We start from the raw sequence: 24,194 nt of genomic DNA, 5'->3' as shown, positions 1-24,194 counted from the left end.
TAGGTTCATTGTTGGATGGATAATTTTTATCGTTTTCTCTTCTTAGCTGTTAGCTTCCAATCTCTGATTCTCATCTCCCTGACATCTTCCATCACTACGTCTCTCCTTTCCTTCTTGGTCTTTCTCTCTTTTTCTACCAAAAACCTAGTCGGCTTTTTTGTTATTGGAGGATTAGCATTCAATTGGTACAATTCTACATTAGTTCGGCTTCTCCATTCTCCCTCATACCTTAATTATTTTGTTCATGGTTCCAGCATATCTGTTGCTCTTGGTCAGTCTCAGGTTGATTTCAGTTTCTTCCTTGCATGTCTGGTCCATAAGGATACCTAAGTACATTATAATCGTTCACTTTCTAGAATTCTGTAACTGATCCATCTATATAAATTTCCCATAAATTTCTATATTTTCAATATTTTCAATATTTCAACATATTAGAACCTTGTACCTGTCCCTTCAAAACTAGTTTTTTACCCATATATCCGCCAACTATCTTTTCCCGCCAAACAACGAAACTAAAAGTTGCCCAACTACCAACTACACTATGAGTCTTTTTTCAACCATCGTCGAATGCACACCGCATTGAAGAAGCTCCAAATAATGTAGTTTTTGTCTATTTTTACCTTAAGTATAACAATACAGGGTGTCCAGAAACTCTACCGACAAACGAAGACAGGAGATTCCTCAGATAATTTTATGACAATTTAACCCAATTCACCTAGTCCGAAAATGCTTCCTAAGGGAGCTAGAGCTCTTTGAAAATGGCGCCATGTAATTAGTTTTTCTTAAATACCTCCAGAACGCTTCTATTTAGAAAAACGAAAATTGGTATATTTATTTACTTTCCTGAAATGAATCGATTTCATCCATTGCGAATTTCTAGTACCGGTCATAGGCGTACGTTTTGGGTAGGGCAACGGTTATTTTATTGCATAACTTTTTTGTCTTCAACTTATAAGCATTTTTGACACCGGATTATTAAATTGTGAGGTATTCTAGTACTAAAAGGTACTCTTACTTTAAGTCGATAGGATACACCGTTTTCTAGAAAAATCTATTTGAAAGTTTTTAGTTTTGGGAATTTGAAAAAAAAAGTTAAAAATTTAAAAAAAAACCGATGTATTTTACCAACTTAAAGCAAGAGTAACTTTTAGTACTCGAATATCTCATAATTGAATAATCTCGTGTCAAAAATACTTAAAAATTAAAGACAATAAAGGTATGCTATAAAACAACTGTTGACCTACCCAAAACGGACGCCTATGATCGGTACTAGAAATTCGCCATTAATGAAATCGATTAATCTCTGGAATATAAATAAATGTACTTCTATTTCATCTTTCTTAATAGTTTTTTTTTAATCTTTTTTTTTTAAATTCAAGGAACGAAAAATTTTAAAATCGATTTTTCTAGAAAACGGTGTGTCCTATCGACTTAAACTAAGAGTACCTTTTAGTACTAGAATAACTCACAATTAAATAATTCAGAGTCAAAAATGCTTAAAAATTATACACAAAAAAGTTAGGCGATAAAATAACCGTTGCCTTACCCAAAACGGACGCCTATGACCTGTACTAAAAATTAGCAATGGATGGAATCGATTCATTTCTGGAAAGTAAATGTGTATACCAATTTTCGTTTTTCTAAATAGAAGCGTTCTGGAGGTATTTAAGAAAAACTAATTACATGACGCCATCTTCAAAGAGCTCTAGCTCCCTTAGGAAGCATTTTCGTACTAGGTGAATTGGGTTAAATTATCTTAAAATTATCTGAGGAATCTCCGGTCTTCGTTTGTCGGTAGAGTTTCTGGACACCCTGTATAGTTAATGTCTGTGGCCTTATCTTATCAACTAGGCAGTAAGTGATAGTGACAAATAGTAAAACAATATCAGCTGTATCAACTGTAACTACAAAGATAATCCTATGTACATCTTATTCATTTATCTCCCGTCAAGTTCGCGGTGTTGCCATTGCGGGAAACGGTTTGCTGTTCTATCACAAACTCTAGGCGGGATAAACTGTTTCACAAACTCATAATTTAAACTTATAATTTCAATCTGCTACACTTACTTGTAACTTATAATATCAATCTGCTATCTATCATTTATTCTTCGATTACTTCAACTCCTCAATATACCTATTTTTTGTTACTTTATAAACATTGTGTTTTAATTACCTATCATCCTCTCCTTATCCCTAGCAAAGATTATTCCTTGCAGGTGCTGGATTTCCAGCTGGTCCTTCGACAAATAAAAAGAAGAAGAAGTTCCCAAAATCTGTGTGCGAGAATCGACCATAGAACCAGCCGAGTTCGCTACGGCGAGCTCCTTAATCGCACACCATCCTCCACCTCTAATTTCAAGGAGCTTCTGGTGTTTATTTCTCTTTTGCTCGAGATTTCCATGTACGTGGATTTATTAATATTAACTTTCAGTATCATTTTAGAGCTTTCCCGAATCAGTCATTTTGCTATAATTGACAGTTCTTTTCCATTTCTGACAATGAGAACCATACCATCAGCGTACGCTAAGCATGGGTACTCGTTGTAGAAAAGAGTACCGGACCTATTTATCCTAAGGAGTAGTGCAGAGTAACAAGAAGAGATACGATAGATAACAAAGATTAAGAAAAGAATGGGAATAAATTCGGATATAATAGACTACATCGAACAGAAGAGATTAACCTGGTACATACACGTCATAAGAGCAGACAAAAAATGTTGGATAAACGGAATAACAGGGTGGAGCCCGATAAGAAGATGGAAGAGATGCAGACCCCGAAAATATTTCAGAGATGAAGTGGACGAAGCAATGCAGTGAAAACTGTAGAAATCCTTAGTATATATACCTGTTTATCCCACTATCCCTTAAAATTTTTCTAGGACTGTATTGAATAGACAACGCGTCACCTTGGCAAACACTTTTTTTCGAATTCTACTGAGACTGTACCATTGCATTTCACAGAACAAATGGTTTTTCTAATGTCATTTTTAGCAATCTATTTTTCTGTTACTTCGAATTTTTTTTTCGTTTCTATTAATGTTTTTATTTATTATTTTAGGTAGCCAGACATTTTCTTCAACTAGACCCAAAATTGAGTAGTGAAATAAGTTTAGTAGCTGACTATTCAATGGATAGTCATGGTCAAGATCACGTAAATTATATAAATGTTTCCAAAACTAGGAAAAGAAGAGCAAAAGCCTTATTGGGTAAAGTTTGTATTTTTGATAAATATTGATAGTTGTCTATTTGGTGATATATCTATCATATGATGCTGGTCAAGATGATATGGTCAAATGATGCTGATAACATTTAATATTTAGAAAAATTTATTTGTTTTTTAGACTTTGAACGACACGATGATGATGAACTGGGATTTAGAAAAAATGACATTATTACAATAGTAAGTCAAAAGGATGAGCACTGCTGGATAGGAGAACTAAATGGATTAAGAGGTGTGTTTCCTATCAGAACTACACTTCTCTGAAAAATTAACGCACCACCTAAAAAATTGGCCATTTTTAATGTCTCGAATTTCCTAAACCTTTTGCGCCCGATTTAAGCGATTTTTTTAACCTTATTCTTGTTGTTGCTAGACATTTGTTGCTAGATAATTGTCAACAACAATTGACAACAAATTGTCATTGTATACCCTGTGGAACTTAACTGTGTTTTCGTAACATTCTGTTTTTTGATTCATTCGCTTATGTTGGATAATAAAAAAGTTAGGTACTTTAACAACTAGCCTTGTTTTTCATCAATACAGGGTGTATTTAAATAAGTATGGCCAACTTTAAAGGGTAATTCTGCATGAAAAAATAATGACAGTTTGCTTTATAAACGTATGCCCGCAAATGCTTCCTTTCCCAGATAGGGGGGTTGAAGTTTTTCTTACAAACTGACGATTTATTTATAGCTCTAAAACCGGTTGAGATATGCAAATGAAATTTGGTGGGTTTTAAGAGGTAGTTATTGTGCATTTTTTATATACAATTAAGAATTTTATGTTCACCATTGGTGCACATAAGGGTCATATTACCCGTAGTATTTACATTATACTTTTATGTTATCTTCATCTATTAGCTTCAGCAAATCAGTTGGTGTATCGTCTGGAGCTTTTCTAATTTTAGCATTTTTTATAGCGTGTTCTACATTTGATGTCATAATATCTGGGCCGTCAGTACAAATTTGGTAGAATTCGATAATAATATTTCTGTCATCTTCAAATAACTGCTATATACAGCTGCCATTCTCTTCTTATTTCATTCTCATATACAATAATTTTGTTGTTATTGTCAACTAATACAAAGGGAATTCATTTTTGAAATATGTTGCGTAGTTCTTTTTGTGCACATTAAATGTCATGCCTAGATATCACATTCTCCATTTCGTCGTACCTTTCTCCCATCCATTTTCTTTGGCTAATTTGATCTCACTTTTAATTAAAATCCACGAGGAAAATAAACTTCCTGTAGATGGCTGTATACCATACATCACAAAAATACTAGGTTTTTTGTATAAGGTATATTTTAAAATACCCTAAATAAGGGTCACAATAATACAAAACGTTTTCGGATTAAGAAATCCATCATTAGTGTTCTAAAAGCCAAAAATTGCAGTTGGGTAAAAACCCTTTAAATGTAAATGATTGTTAAAAAAGGGTTCAAGTAAATGATTGTGTTATGTTACATATTTATATAAAATTCAAATGCTGTTATAGATATGCCTGGATGTTACTCAGGGCAACACAGGACTCTTTCCACGTGGTTGGATTTTTTTTTTGGAGAAAACCTCATATTGGATTTGAATGACCATCATTTGAATTTTATATAAATATGTAACATAACACAATCATTTACATTTAAAGGGTTTTTGGCTTTTAGAACACTGATTATGCATTTCTTAACCCGAAAACGTTTTGTATTATTGTGACCCTTATGTAGGGTATTTTAAAATATACCTTTTACAAAAAACCTAGTATTTTCCCTTTTAATTCTTAGATGTCTATATTCTATGAAAATAATTATTTTTAATTTTGTAGGTTGGTTTCCAGCCAAGTTTGTAGAAATGTTAGATGAAAGGAGTAAACAATACAGTAGTGCTGGAGACGACAGCATATCAGAAACCGTAACAGACTTGGTCAGAGGTACCCTTTGTCCTGTCCTCAAGCAAGTCCTTGAGCATGGAATGAAACGTCCACATTTTTTAGGTAAATTTTTAATCCAAGATTTAATTGAATTACTTTTATTTTTTCTTATTTTTGAAGGTGGTCCATGCCATCCATGGTTGTTTATTGAGGAATCGGCAATGAAAGAGGTTGAGAAAGACTTTAAATCTGTATACAGTAGATTAGTACTTTGTAAAACATATAGGTTAGATGAAGATGGAAAAGTGTTAACTCCTGAAGAAGTAAGTTAAAATAATATTACCACTTACATATTTTATTCACAGTAAAGTACATACAGGGTGGGGCATTAGTGTGACAAGGTCCAATTACTCGTTTGTCGTAAGATATACGAAAAAAAGTTATTGACATACAAGTTGGGGCACGGATAGGACCATAGTTTAAAAATATTTTCAGATATACAGGGTCGCCCGTATTGACAGGGTGACACAAACTTACGTTTTTTTAAATGGAACACCCTGTATATTTTTATATTTTTGGATTCTCCTCGATGTCTTCTTTCTCAAAATATAAGGTTTTGTAATATTATACGAGGTAGTCTAAAAGATAATTACGTTTTATTGTTAATTTCGTAGCAATATTCACACCCTGTAGAATTGTAGTAATTTGACATCAAAGTTTCTATTTACGGTCAAACGATTTTTAATATAGTCTACTATTGTTAAACATTAATAATATAGCGAAAAGTTTAATATTAATATACAGGGTTGATCAAAACTCGGAATGAGTATTTTCTGAGTTTTCTTAAATGGAACACCCTGTATTTTAGTATTCTAATGAAATGATATTTTATGGTACTATTTTATTTCTTAAGCATTCCCTATACCTAAGTGCTTTAATTTTTGAGTTATTGGTGATTCTTTAATCCAAACATTAATTGCAACAAAAATTACGTGAAATTTTATTAGGTGGCTGTGCAAATATTCAATCAAAAATAATTTTTCAAAAAAAGTAGATATTAAACTAGACTGATCCTTAATTTATTAATATTGAATGAAATATCCAAATACCTACGTAGTTAAGATTGTTGGTACGTAAAATATTAATAAAAACATACAAAATTCTACCTAGTTGGCTATGACAATAAATTTGCTAAAACATTTGACTATTTGACATTATACTATTTTTATAGTTGCAGTTGCTTTGTTACCATTACTAATATGAATTTTTCTAATGAGTAACTGATGAGTAATTGATCAAAATGTTTTTTGTGCTAACAGAGTATAACAAAAATGTGCTACTAGCAATAAGAATTTTTCATCGGCAATTCCCTGATAGACGAAAACCAAGAAGAGAAACTTTTGAATGTACACTAAAACGATTTCAACAGTCAAGGTCTAGATAGTTAGATTAAAAGAACGTTCTTCCTAATATGCAGATCCTCAGTTACACTAAGAATTACATTTAATTCATTTTATTCATTTAAAATAGTTTTTATTCAATCAGGTTTCTCGTAATTTAAGTATCCAGTCCGTTGAAACCGTTTTAGCATAGTTTCAAAAGTTTCACTTCTTGGTTTTCGTTTATTAAGAAATTGCTGATGAAAAATTCTTATTGCTAGTAGCACATTTTTGTTATACTCTCCTAGCACAAAAACCATTTTAATCAGTCACTCATCACTTACTTATTAAAAAAATTAATATTAGTAATGGTAACAAAGCAACTGGAACTATAAAAATAGTATAATGTCAAATGTTTTAGCAAATTTATTGTCATAGCCAACTAGGTAGAATCTTGTATGTTTTTATTCCTATTTTACGCACCAACAATCTTAACTACGTAGGTATTTGGATATCTCATAGAATATTAATAAATTAGGGATCAGTCTAGATTAACATCTACTTTTTTTTTGAAAAATTATTTCTGATTGAATATTTGCACAGCCACCTAATAAAATTTCACGTAATTTTTGTTGCAATTAATGTTTGGATTAAAGAATCACCAATAACTCAAAAATTAAAGCACTTAGGTATAGGGAATGCTTAAGAAATAAAAAAGTACCATAAAATATCATTTCATTAGAATACTAAAATACAGGGTGTTCCATTTAAGAAAACTCAAAGAATACTCATTCCGAGTTTTGACCAATCCTGTATATTAATATTAAACTTTTCGCTATATTATTAACGTTTAACAATAGTAGACTATAATAAAAATCGTTTGACCATAAATAGAAACTTTGATGTCAAATCACTACAATTCTACAGGGTGTGAATTTTGCTACGAAATTAACAATAAAACGTAATTATCTTTTAATCTACCTCGTATAATATTACAAAACCCTATATTTTGGAGAAAGAAGACATCGAGGAGAATCCAAAAATATAAAAATATACAGAGCGTTCCATTTAAAAAAACAACTTTGTGTCACCCTGTCAATACGGGCGACCATGTTTATCTGATAATATTTTTAAATTATGGTCTAATCTGTGCCCCAAGTTTTACCTAAATAACTTTTTTTGTATCTCTTATGACAAAGGGTCTATTGAATAAAAAGAAGTATTTGCTTTTACTTACAAGTATTTAAGTATTTACTTACTACTAATTGAATAAAGTCATTTCTTTAACGCTTTATTCAATTACTATTAAGTAAATACTTAAATACGAGGAAGTAAAAGCAAAGACTTCTTTTTATTCAATAGATCCAATCGAGTAATTGGACTTTATCACACTAATGCCCCACTCTGTATCTGCCGTCCTCAATAGACCGTGATAGTCGTGACGTCAAAACGTCAAAAAAGTTTTCCAAACACGTTGTGCCTAGGTACACGCTAAAATGTACGCAAATAAAAAAGTTAAACTTCATCAAGCTGGTGACTATTTAGCGTGGGCAGTGACTGTATATTTTGATACACGCTATTTTGATATGTTTAGTGTTTGTTTGATAGAAAAATATTTGTTATGACGTTTAATTCTACCTAACTTTTTTATTTGCGTACACGGTAGCGTATACCCTAGACACAACGTGTTTGGAAAAATTTTGACGTTTTGACGTCACACTATCATGGTCCATTAAAACGAGGTATCTGCAAAGAAATTGAAAATCGAGTTTTTGCTATATACATATGTGGTTTCCTTGTATGATGAATTAATTGGAACGTACACAAAAGTTTGGGGGGTTTGAGGGAACAAAACCCCCATAAAATTTTTATGGGGTGGACAAATTTCACTATAATTTTGTTTTAAGATGTTCCTGCCATAAGAATCATACATGTCCATTTTCAATAAAAAATCTCCAATAGTTTTCGATATATTGAAAAAAATCGATTTTCATTTTGTAACTTCAAAGAGCTGTAACTTTTTTTGTGTACACTTTTGTACTAAGGTAAGTTGGATTCAATCAATTTATTTTTGTCCCCGGAATGCGTGATTTAATTTATGACATACCTTTTTGAAACACCCTGTATACTAATTTACCTACTCTTAAATTGTTGCATCCTGCCAAGCCACCTTGCCAACGTCACTAGTGAAATAATTAGTTAAACAATTTCAATTTTGCAAGGCAATAAATAGTTGAAGACTGAAGTACGCGATCACTGTACAGTATCGAGCGTCCATTTTAAATGATTCACTGCTGCAGTTTCTTCCGTTCCGCAGTATGTCTGTGAAAGTAGTTGTTGGACGGAACGGCCTCCGCGCGGCGGCCGTTCCGTCCTGTGTCGTATGGTTATTTTTACTTGCTTATTGTTTATTATATATTTTTTATTATTTCTAGTTGCTCTACCGCTGTGTTCAAGCTATAAATTTGTCTCATGATAACGCGCATGCTCAAATGGATGTGAAACTTCGTTCTTTAATCTGTATGGGCCTCAATGAGCAAGTACTTCACTTATGGCTCGAAGTGTTGTGTTCTTCCAGTGAAATTGTTAGAAAATGGTATGTATACATAATTTTAGATAATATTAAATTTTTTTATATGTATAAACGGTCCTGGTAGAGGGAGATCGAGGTTAATTTAAATCTAACGCATGTTACTACAAAAGGGAAAGACACGGAAATAAAAAATTAGTTCTATGAACAACTCGGTGATATAATTGGAAAAGTACCAATATGACAAAAATAATTGTGGGAGATATGAATGCGAAAGTAGGAAGAGAAAAGCCTGGTGGTCAAAAGCCTGCATAAAGAAAGTAATACAATGGAAAAAACTAATAGAATTTTCAACGGAACATAACCTTAAGTTAGCAAGTACACAATTTGGTCATAAAGGTATACATAAAATAACCTGGATCTCTCTTGATGGGAAAACGAGAAACCAAATAGACCATGATCGCATTGAAAGAAAGCACAGTAGACCCGTGGCGGACTGTAGAAGCTACATAGGAGCAGATGCCGATAGTGACCATATATTGACAATAGTCAAACTGAAGCAAGTCTATTCAATAGAATTATGGAAGTTGGAAAAATGCCAGACGAATGGAGAAGCAGTATATTAGTACCTGTCTACAAAAACAAGGGAGACATACAACAATGTACAGACTACAGGGCTATAAAAGCCACACTTAGCCACACCATGAAAATATGAGAGAGTAATTGATAGACGGATACGTGAAGAAACCGAAATATCCGATAATCAATTTGGCTTCACGCAGGGCAGATCAACAACAGATGCAATTTTCATTGTAAGGCAACTGATGGAAAAATACAGGAATAAAGATACCAACGCTCATATGGTATTCATTGATCTTGAGAAAGCGTATGATAGAGTTCCTCGAGAGATTATGTGGTGGGTACTCAATAAGAAAGAAGTCCCTGGCGAATATGTAAAGATTGTGAGAGATTGTATGAGGGAGTAACGACTAGTGTTAGGAAAGGTGTGGGAGAGACTAATAAATTTCAGGTGAAAGTAGGATTTCACCACGGCTCGGTGCTTAGTCCGTATTTATTCTTATTCGTTTTGGAATAGATAAGAGCGAAACTACAGGGTAGCATTCCATGGTGCCTAATGTATGCTGATGATGTAGTGTTAATAGGAAATAGTGAAAGAGACTTAGAACAAAAACTGGAACAGTGGAGACAAGCTCTGGAGGAAAAAGGTTTAAAACTTAGTAGGATAAAAACAGAGTATTTGGAATGTTTATTTAAAGATGGAGTTACTATAAATAAAATGGTATCTTTGGATGGTGAAATGATTGTGAAAAGCAATAGTTTTAAGTATCTAGGATCGGTATTACAGGGTAATGGAGAAATAGATGGAGATGCATGCAGTAGAATTAGGGCTGGATGGATGAAGTGGAAAGAAGCGAGTGGTGTGTTGTGTGACAGAACTATGATGTACGGAACTGAATTTTGGGCAGTGAAAAAGAAAGAGGAACGAATGCATGTGGCGGAAATGAGAATGCTTAGATGGATGAGTGGAGTGACAAAGAAGGATAAAATTAGAAATGAGTATATTAGGGGAAGTCTAGGTGTGGCACCAATTGATGCCAAAATGAGAGAGCATAGGTTAAGATAGTTTGGTCATGTTCAACGTCGAGACGTTAATCACCCAATACGAAAAATTGCTGAAGTGCAGATTCCTGGAAGAAGTAGGAGAGGAAGACCAAAGAGGACCTGGGGGGACGATTAGGCATGACATGTTGGTAAAGGGGATTAATATTGATTAGACCCAAGATAGAAGCTTATGGAAAAACGCAATTAGGAAAGCCGACCCCGCATAGGGATAAGGCAAAGAGAATGAGTCAAACTGAAGCAAGAAACTCCCAAAAAAAAAACAAGAAAAGGAAAATATCGGAAAAAATACCAAGTAGAGCACCTCCAGGTGGCAAAAAGAACAGAGGAAGAAATAAACAAAATATTTGGAGGAATCACGATGAAGAACTTAGAGGAGAAATGCTAACTAATACCCATGATACAAGCGGCATACCTTAGGATTGGGAAAGCAGAAAAAGGGAAGTGAGAACACTGTTTAGATGAGTACTGCAAAATTATAGTAGCACAGAGAAACAACGCAAAAATGGGAAATAAAAGTAATACAGAAAAAAGTAAAGAGCATTATAAAGCCAGAAGTAGAGAAGCTAAACAATTATGCAGACAAAAAAGGAATAAAATACTGGGAAAGCAACTAGAACTAAAAGAAGACAACTGTGTTCAAAAGAAGTTAGAAATTTTGATCAAGTAGTCAAAAAGACACGAGTGGCAAAATAAAAGCACAATGTTTTGCACAAATAAAGATGGATGGAATGTTACTAGGTGACAAGACAGAAAAATTAAACAGATGGGCAGAGTATTTCGACGACTTATTACCTTTATTAAACGATAAAGGCTGAACAAAAACAGAAATACAACAACGAAAAGAAGAAACAGAACAGCAACAAATGTAAAAGAACTGACAAAGAAGGAGGTAATAGAAGTAATAAGAGACCTAAAAAATACAAGTGTAGTGTGGGAGAAAGCGGACTGCCAGAAGTAATATTAAAAGTACTGCAGAAAACAAACAGAAATCAGCTCAGGTCATAATAGGCTTCCTTACAGGGCATGCGCCAATGAAGGGGCACCTAAATAAAATAGGATTGTTTGATGGAGACTTGAACTGCTGACTTTGTAGCAGAGAACTTGAAACAGTGAATCATATCTTGCATGACTGCTAGGTAGTAGATCGCAAGCGGCAAACACTTTTCGAAGACAACCAAATGACTCTTGTACATAATAAGTAAATAAGCTGGTACAAAATTCCAGAATGCTGGAATGCGTATCATACATAAATGGAAGATGTACAATAAAGACTGTACTCTAATATTCTGTAATGTAAATTACCAGACATTATCATTGTTTTTCTTTTCTTTTCTGAAGCCTTTGACCGTATTCCTAAGCGTAGACTTTTACGTAAGCTAGAATATGCCGGAGATTGCGATACTTTATTCGTTGGACTTATGATTTTCTAACCAATAGACATATTAATATTTTAACGTTGGGAAATTTTCAAATTACCACCCTGCATATTTAATCTCAAATATTCATAATATTTTTAACACTCAGTGTATTATATTAAAGCAATTTTATTGTTGTAAATAACATGTGCGACCCGCTAATTTAGTTGATAACTACAAGTCATAAACAATATATTTTGGAGATTGCACACAAATGCTGACGATGTAATAAAATCCTTTGTTCTTCTACATCTACATTTGTTATAACATTACGGCGCCTGGGGCCTGACCCAGAAATCTATTGCCACTAAGAAAATCATTAATTATTATCATTCATTCGAATCACTTCATAGAGACAAGATGTAGTTCCATGGGTAATTAGCTTTCATACGTTGTAAATGTTAACATATCATTGTATTGCTCCCGGGTTGGAATGTGTGGTTAATTAAATTTGTACCATGGTAAATTGGTGTTTTACTAGGTAAAGATGTCCAAATTGCTCCTGCAACGATTCAAGGGTCATCTAGGTAGACTTCGCTTAGCTGATTCTTTTCACTGCATGTAGCTTACTATGGTTTATTTTTTAACCAAGAGGAGTGATTCAAATTTACCACGCTGTATTGCTTGTTTGTAATTGGTCCAACCGCAGGCAAGTTTACTCCACTGCTATATTTTGACACTAATGACATTTATCAAATTTTGACAATAGTGACATTTCATAGGTTAATTAAGTTATATCGGGGATTTTTGCGTTTTCTGTGTTATTCCTTTAATTTTTAGATTGTTAGTCTGCTTTGATATAAAAAGCAGTTGTTTTTGGAACTCTTTAGCGACGTATTAATTTAATATAATATTTATGGATTACCGTTGAGGGCCGACTAGATCAACCAAAAAAGAAGATGTATGTGGTGATTTTTCTAGTGACTTTCTTGGGTGTGAATTTGTCTTTTTAGTTTACTCCTCCTGGTTAAAAAATAAACTATAGTTTATGATTTTATGATGTTGCAGGTATCATCCGTGGTCCTTTGTGTACAGCCCAGGTTGGGTACAGATCAAGTGCGATCTCAGAATATTGTCCCAATTACCATTCAACCTAAACCCTGACTGGGAACTTCCTGTGAGGAAAGAAACCAATAATCAACCACTTAAAGATGGAGTCCGGGATATGCTCGTCAAACACCATTTGTTTAGTTGGGATATTTAATAGGAACCCAATGCTGCAACTTGTTTTGATGTACACGCAGAGTGGCTAAAATGCTCAAGGAGGTTGTAGTTTCAGGATATATATTCTTGAATTATATTCTGACATTAGATTTTAATTGTTGAGAGTTTAAACCTGTGCCATTTTGTGCGTAAAGAAGTCCATATAACGCGAAATCAGTTGGCTCAGAACACTAAAGCCTGCAACTTTTTGATTGCATGATTGAAATAATATTCAATGATTCTTCTCATATCCGTCCCATTCGAGCTGATAGTCTAATGTAATACAATAGAAGTATTCGTGAGAGGAAAATGGTAAGATCTCTAAAGTACCCCGCACAAACCTTATGGAAATTAGGTCTCAGTGGATTTCGTTCATACTTTGGGAAAATACTTTTTGAAGCATGCTGATAAAAAGTTCTCATGGGCACAACTCAATCGTATGAAGGATTTTTAAGATATAGAGGCACAAACTTGGAAAATAATAAAATTTACTGGGTATTCCAATTCCCTAAGTTACTGGTTATCTGGCAACATGTAGAAGTTTGGATCAAGGAAAAGTACTAGTAGTCTAGGATTTTTTCCTGGCTATCCAATGGCGACATTTACTTTGACCTTGACCTTCAATGGACGTCATCTTCTAGAGTTTCGAGGGTTTTCGTCATTAAATTGATATAAAAAGATTACTCATGGGTTTTTGGGATCGCTAAACACGAATATGCCATCAGAATAGACCTCCGGAGGACGTGGAGGCCAAGGCCACTGCAAGGGACGTCATCTTCTAGAGTTTCGATAGTTTTCGGCATTTAATTGATGCAAATGAATTACTGGAGGGTTTTTTGAGGTCGCTAAACACGAATATGCCACCAGAACCGACTCACGGAGCACCTGGTTTCCAAGCTCAATGAAAGGAGCTCCTGGAGTTTTGAGGGTCTTTGGTACTACATTAATGCAAACGGATTAGTTATAGGTTTTTGTGGTTGCTGAACACGAATACGTAATCAGCACAGACACAGGAGCACCTGGTGCCTAAGGCAGGTCATCTTCTGGAGTTAAAAACCTAAGAGTAATCCATTTGATTCCTCCGAAACTCCAGAAGATGACCTGTCTTAGGCACCAGGTGCTCCTGTGTCTGCTGATCACGTGTTCGTGTTCAGAACTCCCAAAACCTATAACTAATCCGTTTGCAATAATGTAGTACCAAAGACCCTCGAAACTCCAGGAGCACCTTTCATTAACCTTGGAAACCAGGTACTCCGGGAGTCGGTTCTGGTGGCATATTCGTGTTTAGCGATCCCAAAAACCCATGAGTAATCTGTTTATATCAATTTAATTCCGAAAACCTTCGAAACTCTAGAAGATGACGTCCATTGAAGGTCAAGGTCAAAGTAAAGGTCGCCATTGGATAACCAGAAAAAAATCCTAGACTAGTAGTACTTTTCCTTGATCCAAACTTCTACATGTTGCCAGATAGCCAGTAACTCAGGGAATTGAAATACCCAGTAAATATTATAATTTTACAAGTTTGTGCCTCTATATCTTGAAAATCCTTCATACGATTGAGTTGTGCCCATGAGAACTTTTTATCAGGATGTTTCGAAGAGTATTTTCCCAAAGTATGAACGAAATCCACTGGGACCTAATTTCCATAAGGTTTGTGCGGGGTACTTTGAGTTAGATTTTTAGCATCAATGAAACAGCTTTAAACTTTTTAAACTCAATCGTATATTTCATCAGTTACAAATACCAACTGTCAGTAAATAAATTACATATTAAACATCTGTCAAATATAATTAAGGTATGAAAATTATTTACTTTTTAAAAAGTTTTTTAAAAACAATGTTGCTATCAGTAATATATTATTTTTAAATATAAGTTGCAGTTAGAAATGTTATTAAAGGCAGTAAAACTAATATTTATTCAAAACATTTAAAAATAATGTCTGCAAACTGAAAGACTTAATAAATATATAGGCTAATCAACTTATAATAGGAAATAAAAAATATATTTTTTAATTTCATACAATGATATAAAATACAGGGTGTTTTATTTAAAAAAAATAATAATTATAGTCTCTAGTTTTGCGTCACCCTGTACACTAAATAGAAAATAATCAAAATTTTAATCAGTTGCAAAGGCTATATCCAAAACTGTCAACAAACGATTAAATCTCAATGCTCAAATAGTAAAACTCTGTATCTAATTGAAAAAAAAAGTAATATTTATGCACTGTGAACTTCCACGTAAAAAAGCACCATTTAGATTTAAGGTATACTCTGCATCATACTCTAAGAACAGTTGGAATGGGCGAGTAAAACTTTCGAATTATCTCAGAATTATATTGGCACCAAACGCCAACAATTGAAATAAAACATACAACATTCGAAGATAAACGAATCCGACGAGGAGTGCGACAGGGTTGCATCTTATCACAGCTAATATTTAATCAATATTTCGGAGGAATTGTCTCTCATATCAGACATGCATAGGTATATTGTTTTTCTCATACCCTTTTTTCAGTTGTGACATGTTTGTGGGTATCTATGCATGTCTACAATTATCGCATGCAATTTGAGATAAATTTGACAGTTGTCTGGATTTTTTTACCTTATAAAGGCAACCTAATTGCTGAACAGCTAGCTAGGAAGGCAGCAGCCATAAGACTCTTAGAGGTTGGCGGTAGGAGGAGTAAAAATACTTTTTAAGAAATATTTTGAACTTTTTAGTTATGTTAATTACCATGTAATAAATGCATAACTTATCTTCACATGTATCTATGTGCAGCAGATTCGAGCAAATATTATAAGAATTATTGTGCATTTAATGGTAGAAGCATATAATTTGGATCACATATACAAAGGTTCAAATTTAGATATGAGGCCATCTCAGATTTTACCTTTTACAAAAAAGGCGGGCATTCAAAATGGCGACTACACATATGTGACTAATAGCACGATAACTTTGGAAACACGACAAATTTGGTATATAGGTTCTTTTTTTGATGCATAAGGTCGAGCTCTTGAACTGTAAGAATCGGTTTACCAGAAGTTGTGTTTTTTCTAATTTTTTTTATAAAAATATATTGTATATTTTTTCAATTCTTTCACCCTGTATATATTAATTTTTCAAAAAGGTAATACCAGCGTTGAAAAGAGAATAAAAATATTTTTTAGGAAATGTTTTGAACTCTTTAGTTATATTAATTACCATTTAATAAAATACATAACGTATCTTTACATGTAGGTACCTATGTGCGGCAGATTCGTGCAAATAAGAATTATTGTGAATTTAATGGTAGAAGCATATAATTTGGACCACACATACTACACATACAAAGATTCAAATTTAGATATGAGGCCATCTCAGATTTTGTCGTTTACAAAAATGGCGAGCATTCAAAATGAATCAAAAAACAGTAAAAACACAACTTCTAGTAAACCGATTCTTCCAGTTCAAGACCTCGATCTTACTCATCAAAAAGAGACCCTATATATCAAATTTGGTTGAAATCTGACGCCTTGTTCAATAGTTATCGTGCTATTAGTCACATATGTATAGTCGCCATTTTTAATGCCCGCCATTTTTGTAAAAGGCAAAATCTGAGATGGCCTCATATCTAAATTTGAACCTTTATATGTGTTCTGCAACTTCAATAATTATACAAAATACAGACTGTTGCCATAATTTTCATATCTTAACTTATTACTTCGATTGTTAAAATCTGTATGTACCTATGTGTTCCTGGTTTACCTGTCTTGGTTTAATGTGTTGATGAAACCAAATATTTTGGTGATTTAATCTTTTGATGCTACAATTGCACTTGTTAGCACACCATGTACCTACATCTGATTGTTAAAATATTGGTTTTTCTATGGTTTGTATGTATACAAAAAAATTGCGCTATAAATAGTAGTGTTTGTACATTTTGTGACATATCTCTAGATTTACGAAAAAATCAGTATGAATGAAATAAACTACGTTAACTTAAAATATCTTTAATTACAATGTTGATTTTTTGTTGTTTATATTTCTTTTATAAAATAATGAAATTATATCGTATAAAATTTTCTCCTTACCATCTCTTCCACCCTGAGTATATAGGGTGTCCCCGAAAATAGTGCGTTCCTTTAAGGTAGGAATATAATACACAATGTAGAACAAAAAAGTCCTATAACATTTTTTTCTAAAGTTAACCGTTTCCAAAAAAAAATTACATTGTTCGCCATATAAGCGAACTTTTATTTTCATAAAATTAACTAATTAACTGCATCACTGTACAAGAACTGTTTGTGATTTAGTTTATTGACACCACAAAAGTAGGTCAGACAGGTACACCTGCAAAATAATTGTACCGCCCCATGTTTGAAAATCCAACAAAACAAGAATTTGTTTGTTTGTTTAGGATGAAGACAGGGTTTAATATAAATACTTATGGCTAAAATGCTGCAACTATTTTTGAATTGTGATTGTCTATGTTTAGATTTTTGTATACATAGTTGTCAGATTTCAATTTGCATACCAAAATGTATTTTGGTTTTTTAGCCAAACGGTTGCATTTAGAAAAAAATGTTATAAGACTTTTTTGCTCTACATGGTGCCTTCTACCTATACCTTTAAGGAACGCACTATTTTCGGGGATACCCTGTATTTTGTTGTATTTTCTTACCAGTATCAAGCAAAATCTACAAATTTCTTAGAAAAGTCAAAATATTCATTATTTTAGTAGTTTTTTTAGTATCTGTCCCTGTCACTTTACGATTTATTTACTGCCTGAAGGCATGTAAGTAATTTGTGTTAAAAAATAATGATAAAATGGTTTTAACAGTGATATACATTTCTATCTTACGGACTAAAATTTGTACCTCGCAAATTAGAAAATGAGTTTAGCTCTGTAAAAATGTATATGTAAGTTGATGCACTATCGATATCGCATTTTGACCATGCGTTCTTCCATTTTGCAATTATTATACATCTTTCTCTGTTCGTTTTTTCGTTGTTAAAATTGTGAATGTTTTTAGATACAATAGTTTCTTATCTAATTTTCTCTTTGCTTATTATTTGTCATTAAAATACATTGAAAATCGTCAGTGAAGATGTATTGACATTTTTTTACAGAAAAACATTTTTGACGCCTCATATTACCCGTATGCGCTTCAATGGTGAATATTAAATTCTTACTTGTATGTGAAAAAATATACAATAACTACGTCTTAAAACCCATCAAATTTCATTTGCATAACACAAATAAATCGTCAGTTTGTAAGAAAAATTTTAACACCCTCTATCTCAGAAACGAAGCATTTGCGGACATAGGTTTATAAAGCAAACTGTCATTACTTTTTCATGTAGTACCCCTTGAAGTTTGCCATACTTATTTAAAAACACCCTGTATTGATGAAAAACATGGCTAATTGTTAAAGTACCTAACTTTTTTACGGTCCAACATAAGCTAAAGAATCAAAAAACAGAATGTTGAGAAAACATGAGGCTATAGTTGGGTTTTAATTTGAGTATTTTATAAATGCCAGAATATTCCACAGGGTGATGCGAAGTTTGAGAAAAAAACACAGTTTCATTGGTACACCCGGTATACAATGAAAATTTACCTGTTTGGCAACAATATTATTACAGCGATATTGTTACAGAATAAGGTTATAACATATTAAAAAATCACTTAAATCGGACAACAGGTTTAGAAAATTCGAGACATCAAAAATGACCAATTTTTAAGGTGTCCGGTTAATTTTGCACCCCAGTGTATATTTGGTTTATGACATACATAATAAGCCTAGTTTTTGTAAAATATGTTTAAACCACAATAGGTATTTGTATAACAAGGGAGGAAAGTGCTACTTTTCCTCTCGAGAATGAAGTTTACTGCCCGACGCGTAGCGGAGGGCAGTAATCATTCAAAGGAGGAAAAGGCACTTTACTCCCATGTTACACATATGGTTTTTCCATCTTCCTCAAATAAAAAGTCATTTTTTCATTTTTACTTAATTTATTTATGTAACTAACCAACAAAATTTATTAGAACTAAAACTAACCAGTAGGTACAATATAACTGTCAACTGTCAAATATAAGTCAAATTAATAATGTAAACATTGTTAAATCAAAATATCAATTTACTGTTTTTTACCATTCTGCAAAATACAGGGTGTTTTATAAATAGACGTTAAAATGTATAGAAAATTACGTAATTGAAAATAGATATTGTACAGGGCGTCAATAAGTTATATTTCATGAATGAAATACCATGACGTCACTTTTACTTTTCCTCCCTAGGGAGGAAAAGTACAACTTTGCTCCCTACAATCAGGTCCGGAAAAGTATACTTTCGGTAGAGGTAGGTGGAAAACAATTTTTAATATCTTCCTCTCTTCTCTTGTGGTGCAGAATCTGGTTCTGATAGACACTGTTATTCTCAGCCTGGCTTCCCTCTTTGGCTATTTGAATGAATTGCTATAAACAACGACTCTCTTTAGTACCCTTGAAAGTTAATATATCAAAATTTTGATTAGTACTCTTCAATTGATTCTTATAAACCATATGATCCAAACATGGAAGGTAATATATTGAAATCCCGGGGGTCTACCCCAAAATCCCGACAGCCACAATTCCGACGGGCAAAATCCCGACAGGCCAGAATCCCGACAGGTTTGATAAGTTTATTTTTAACATATAATTACATTTATTTCTTGTTTTTTGTTTATGGCCATCTGTTTTTTATTTTTTGTTACTAAACAAAAGTATTTACCATTTAATATGAACTAATTTTCTAAATAAAATTTCTAATATGGGTATATTAATTAAATTATTATTTTTGCCAATATATAGTCCAATAATATATGTATAATCAAATCCTGAATTCAAGTTTACTTTCATATAATAGAATCATGTCACTTACAACCTTCCATTTCAGTAAGTATAGTTTTTTTAATTTATTTAATGAAGTGTTTAAATATTTTTTTCTTTTCAAATACATAATAATTAGTACCCGTACTTATTAGTAAGTAACAATTTTTCAATTTCAATACTCTATACAGTAGAACCTCGATTATCCGTCAGGGCACCGGACCAAGGGTATGACGGATAATCGAAAAGACGGTTAACAGAACAAAAAAAAATTCATAGTACAACTCTCAAATTTCATTTGTATGATTTGCTTGACAATATAATTGTCAAATAATATTCTGAAATCTTTGTTTGTTTTACTATTGCTTCACAGTTTGCGACGGCTGAATTTCTTAATCGGCATAAGAGCATGTGATCTACTTTATTGGCTTCTTCTTGTTGAGAATACCACTCGATGAATTATTGCATATGCGATGCAGCTTCTCAAGATTATTTACGCAAATCTTTGTCAGTTACAATAGGTTCATCAACATAGCTACAGTCACATTCCAAGTCTGTGTCAGCTTCTGAATCTGTTTGGTCCGCCTTTGTTGCCATTTCAACGATTTCTTTATCTGTCAGCAATGGATAGCCGTTTGTGTCCTCATCACAAATCAAATTAACTTTTTTTTTATTTTTCTTCGTTAAAATTTTTGTTATGTAGTCAATACAACTTCTGTATGTACCCCGACGGTTAACAGAGGTGACGGTTAATGGAGAGACGGATAATCCAGGTTTCACTGTAATATGATTTGGTATTGTATTTGAAATTGAAACAATAAATATTCAAAATGTAGTGGTCGGAATTTTTACTTATGCGAGGATTGTTGCATGTCGGGATTTTGGCTGTCGGGGTTTTGGGCGCCACCGGAAGTCCCCTTGTAATTAATAAATATTTTCGAAAAAAAATATTCGATGAGCTGAAAGATTAATAAACTACTTTTTATCTGGGGTTTGGTTCACTAAGGACGGATGTCACATTTTTGGCTAATTTTATTTTTTCGGGTTCGTACCTTGAAAATGAGCTCTATTTAAAGAACCATAACTGGATCTCCAAATCTCAACCGTTACAATTATAGAGTTTTGTCAAAGGTTGGGTGTCCAGTTATTACTTGGTGTACATAAGGCGTATATGGTTTTTGGGTTCTCCTGTAAAATTCTACTTTTGTGACATCCGCCCTTAGTGAACCAGGTCCCAGTTTTGTTTTCTATAATTGAGAACAATTTTTTTATTACCAATAAGTCCTGCTTGATTCTGTAATTTTATTACCAAGAAATAATTTTTTAAACATCCCATTTTATATTATCCAGTTCCCTGCTCCTCATTCTTATCTTTAGCTCCTGTCTATGTTTGTGATATATAGAATAATATTTTAAATATTTACCTACTGCATTTCATAGTGATTTCTGGTGGTTCCATAGTGTAGGAACCTTCAAAATGAGCTATATTAAAGTAACATAAAGACCACAGACAATTAAAAACTTTTTCAAGGTAAAAAAATGCATAGTTCTTTATAAAAGATATATTTAATTTAAAAAATCCCTTTCGGGCTACATCACAGAACATTTTCGAAGCAAAGAGTTCATCATCAGTGCAACAGGATTTACATACTTGAGCCAACAAAATAGAGAGGTGAAAACCCTTTAAATGGTGTAGAGTTGTAATTGTAGAAAATTTACTGGGATATTCTAATAACCGATCATTGGTGGCTAACCGTAATAAGTGTACCGAATAGGCGTGATAATAGTACATACTATGTTAATATGTATATGGTTTTAGGTCTTTTTATGTCAATAATACATTAACGCAACGTATTTATTAAAAAACCAAATTATATTATATTATGTGGATGCATACAGTAATTAATATAAAATGTATGCAATATATAGATTATGTAAATATTTTCGTATTAAAATACATAATATACTTAATAAGAAAATTACTTATTTAGTCTTGAAAAATAATCGGTAATTGTAGCTTGTCCTCTTATTACATAAAATACTAGTCACTTTTGTCGCTCTGAATTATAAAAATTAGAAAAATTTACAAGCGATTAGGATGGGCGAACTGTTTCTTAAAAATTTTATAACAGGCAAGTGGGTGGAAATATGTATAGTTTGTAGACAAAGGGAATTATTTTACGACTGAATTTGTCGGTAAACGATTGAATTGGTACTCATAACAACGCAATAAAATATTTATTACCTATCTGACAAACCCAAATAATATAAATAAAACAGCACTACAGGCCTTCGAAGCCCTTGGCTAGAAACCATAATACAGGACATAATAATTTAAATTTTTAGGAAATTCGAAATTGTAGGTAAAAATTAATTCGTTGACCTGAAAAATATTCTAATAAGCGGTATTATTTTATTAATACATATTCCAATAAACGGATACATTTATTAAGGAGTAAATGGAAACGTTTCGGGACCTCGAATTTATATTCCATAAACCGGGATATTCCTATAATAACCTGTTCTCTAATAAGCGGGTTCGACTGTATAACAATAGCTGCTATTTTGAGTATGTAGTGTTAAGTTCTAACCTCTGGACTAGCAACCCACGTGTTGAGGGAGTCCTGTGTTGACTGATGTAAAATCTAGCATTATTTTAAACATCCTACTTCATTTCATGTAAATGTACAAGATTTAAAGGATTTTCACCCCTATATTTTGTTTCAAGAATGCAAAACCTATTAACAGCACTGATGACGAACTGTTTAGTTCGAACACGTTCTGTGATGAAGCACGAAAGTGGATTTTTTAAATTAAACATACCTTTTACAAAGGATTTTAACTAATTTTTTGTGATTAATGGTATACAGCCTACTACAGAAAATTCTTTTCTTTCTGAATTTTTTCAAAGTAAGCTTCGAAAGCTGGAAGGGAAGTATGCGAATCAAGGGAAAACAGATGTACTGTAGGAGAGTTACTAATGCGATAGACTTAGGACTTAAAAAAATTATATCGAACAGTCCAAACTAAGATTAGTTATCCATAAGTCCAAAATATTAACAGTTAGTATGTTTCTTTCTTAAAATTAATACTAGTTTTTTTATCAAATTAATAAAGACTGCCTGTGCGCTTTGTTATTAAAATGCTAATTTTTTTTTAATTATAAATATAATAATCGAGATTTTAGTACCTATACGTGTATGTTGGTAGGTAAATTTTTAACTTAATTTTTAATCTAATATATTTTTTAGGTAAATTAGTTTAATTATTTATGAAAGACAAAAAAATCAAAATTTATTTATGAAAGTCTCATATATACAATATATATTTCGATAATGAATGATAAAATTAAAAAATAAACAAATATTGATGTTAATTTGTAGTTTCTATATATCCCATCCCGGAAGAATATTGACGTAACTGCAAAAAGCAAAATTGTGTATTGTTTATCTTCATAATATTATGTGTTATACAATATGATAATATCAGCAGAAAAAACCAAATGTATGACAACATCTAAATACCCACTACGATGTAAAATCGAAATTGATGGGAAAATAATAAAGCAGGAAGCAAGGTTTAGATATCTGGGAATAGATATAACCAGTTACGGAGATGTTAAAGAGGAAGTACGACAACAAAGCTTAAAAGCAAGTAAAGCAGCGAGATCTCTTAATGACACAATCTGGAAGAACAAACACCTAAGACAAGACACAAAAGCAAGAATCTATAAAGCGGCAATTAGACCTATATTGTCATACACGGCGGAGACAAGACCTGACACATCTAAAACGAGACGACTACTAGAAATAACAGAGATGAAAATACTTCGACGAATATCAGTGAAAAGTCTGTTGGATAGGGAGAGAAGCGAAAACATAACAAGATCATGCAATATAGAAAACATAAATGGAGGGGTGAAAAAACGGAAACGGGAGTGGAACGAACACATTAGTAGAATGGCAGAGGATAGGATAGTACGAATAGCACGAGAATCAATTTCATCAATTCCGAATTTCTAGTACCCATCATAGGCGTCCGTTTTGTATAGGTCAACGGTTATGGTATCGCACAACTTTTTTGTTTTG

The 24,194-nt window shown here is 32.8% G+C and overlaps 1 protein-coding gene across 1 annotated transcript in view; it reads left to right on the top strand.

Moving 5' to 3' along the window:
- The window catches only part of LOC114325146 (small G protein signaling modulator 3 homolog), a 28,332-nt gene extending 14,667 nt beyond the window's left edge, over positions 1-13,665 (top strand). The window contains exons 9-14 of the mRNA XM_050663527.1: positions 3,058-3,205; positions 3,341-3,451; positions 5,038-5,205; positions 5,263-5,405; positions 8,897-9,057; positions 13,059-13,665. Coding sequence (XP_050519484.1) covers positions 3,058-3,205; positions 3,341-3,451; positions 5,038-5,205; positions 5,263-5,405; positions 8,897-9,057; positions 13,059-13,254 — 927 coding nt within the window. The 3' untranslated portion in view covers positions 13,255-13,665. The remainder of the gene's footprint in view (positions 1-3,057; positions 3,206-3,340; positions 3,452-5,037; positions 5,206-5,262; positions 5,406-8,896; positions 9,058-13,058) is intronic.
- Positions 13,666-24,194: the final 10,529 nt, after the last annotated feature.

The sequence above is a fragment of the Diabrotica virgifera genome, chromosome 10, assembly GCF_917563875.1.
Source record: "Diabrotica virgifera virgifera chromosome 10, PGI_DIABVI_V3a".
Lineage (NCBI taxonomy): Eukaryota > Metazoa > Arthropoda > Insecta > Coleoptera > Chrysomelidae > Diabrotica > Diabrotica virgifera.
Note: the sequence above shows the minus strand (reverse complement) of the source record. Positions and strands in the feature narration are given on the sequence as shown.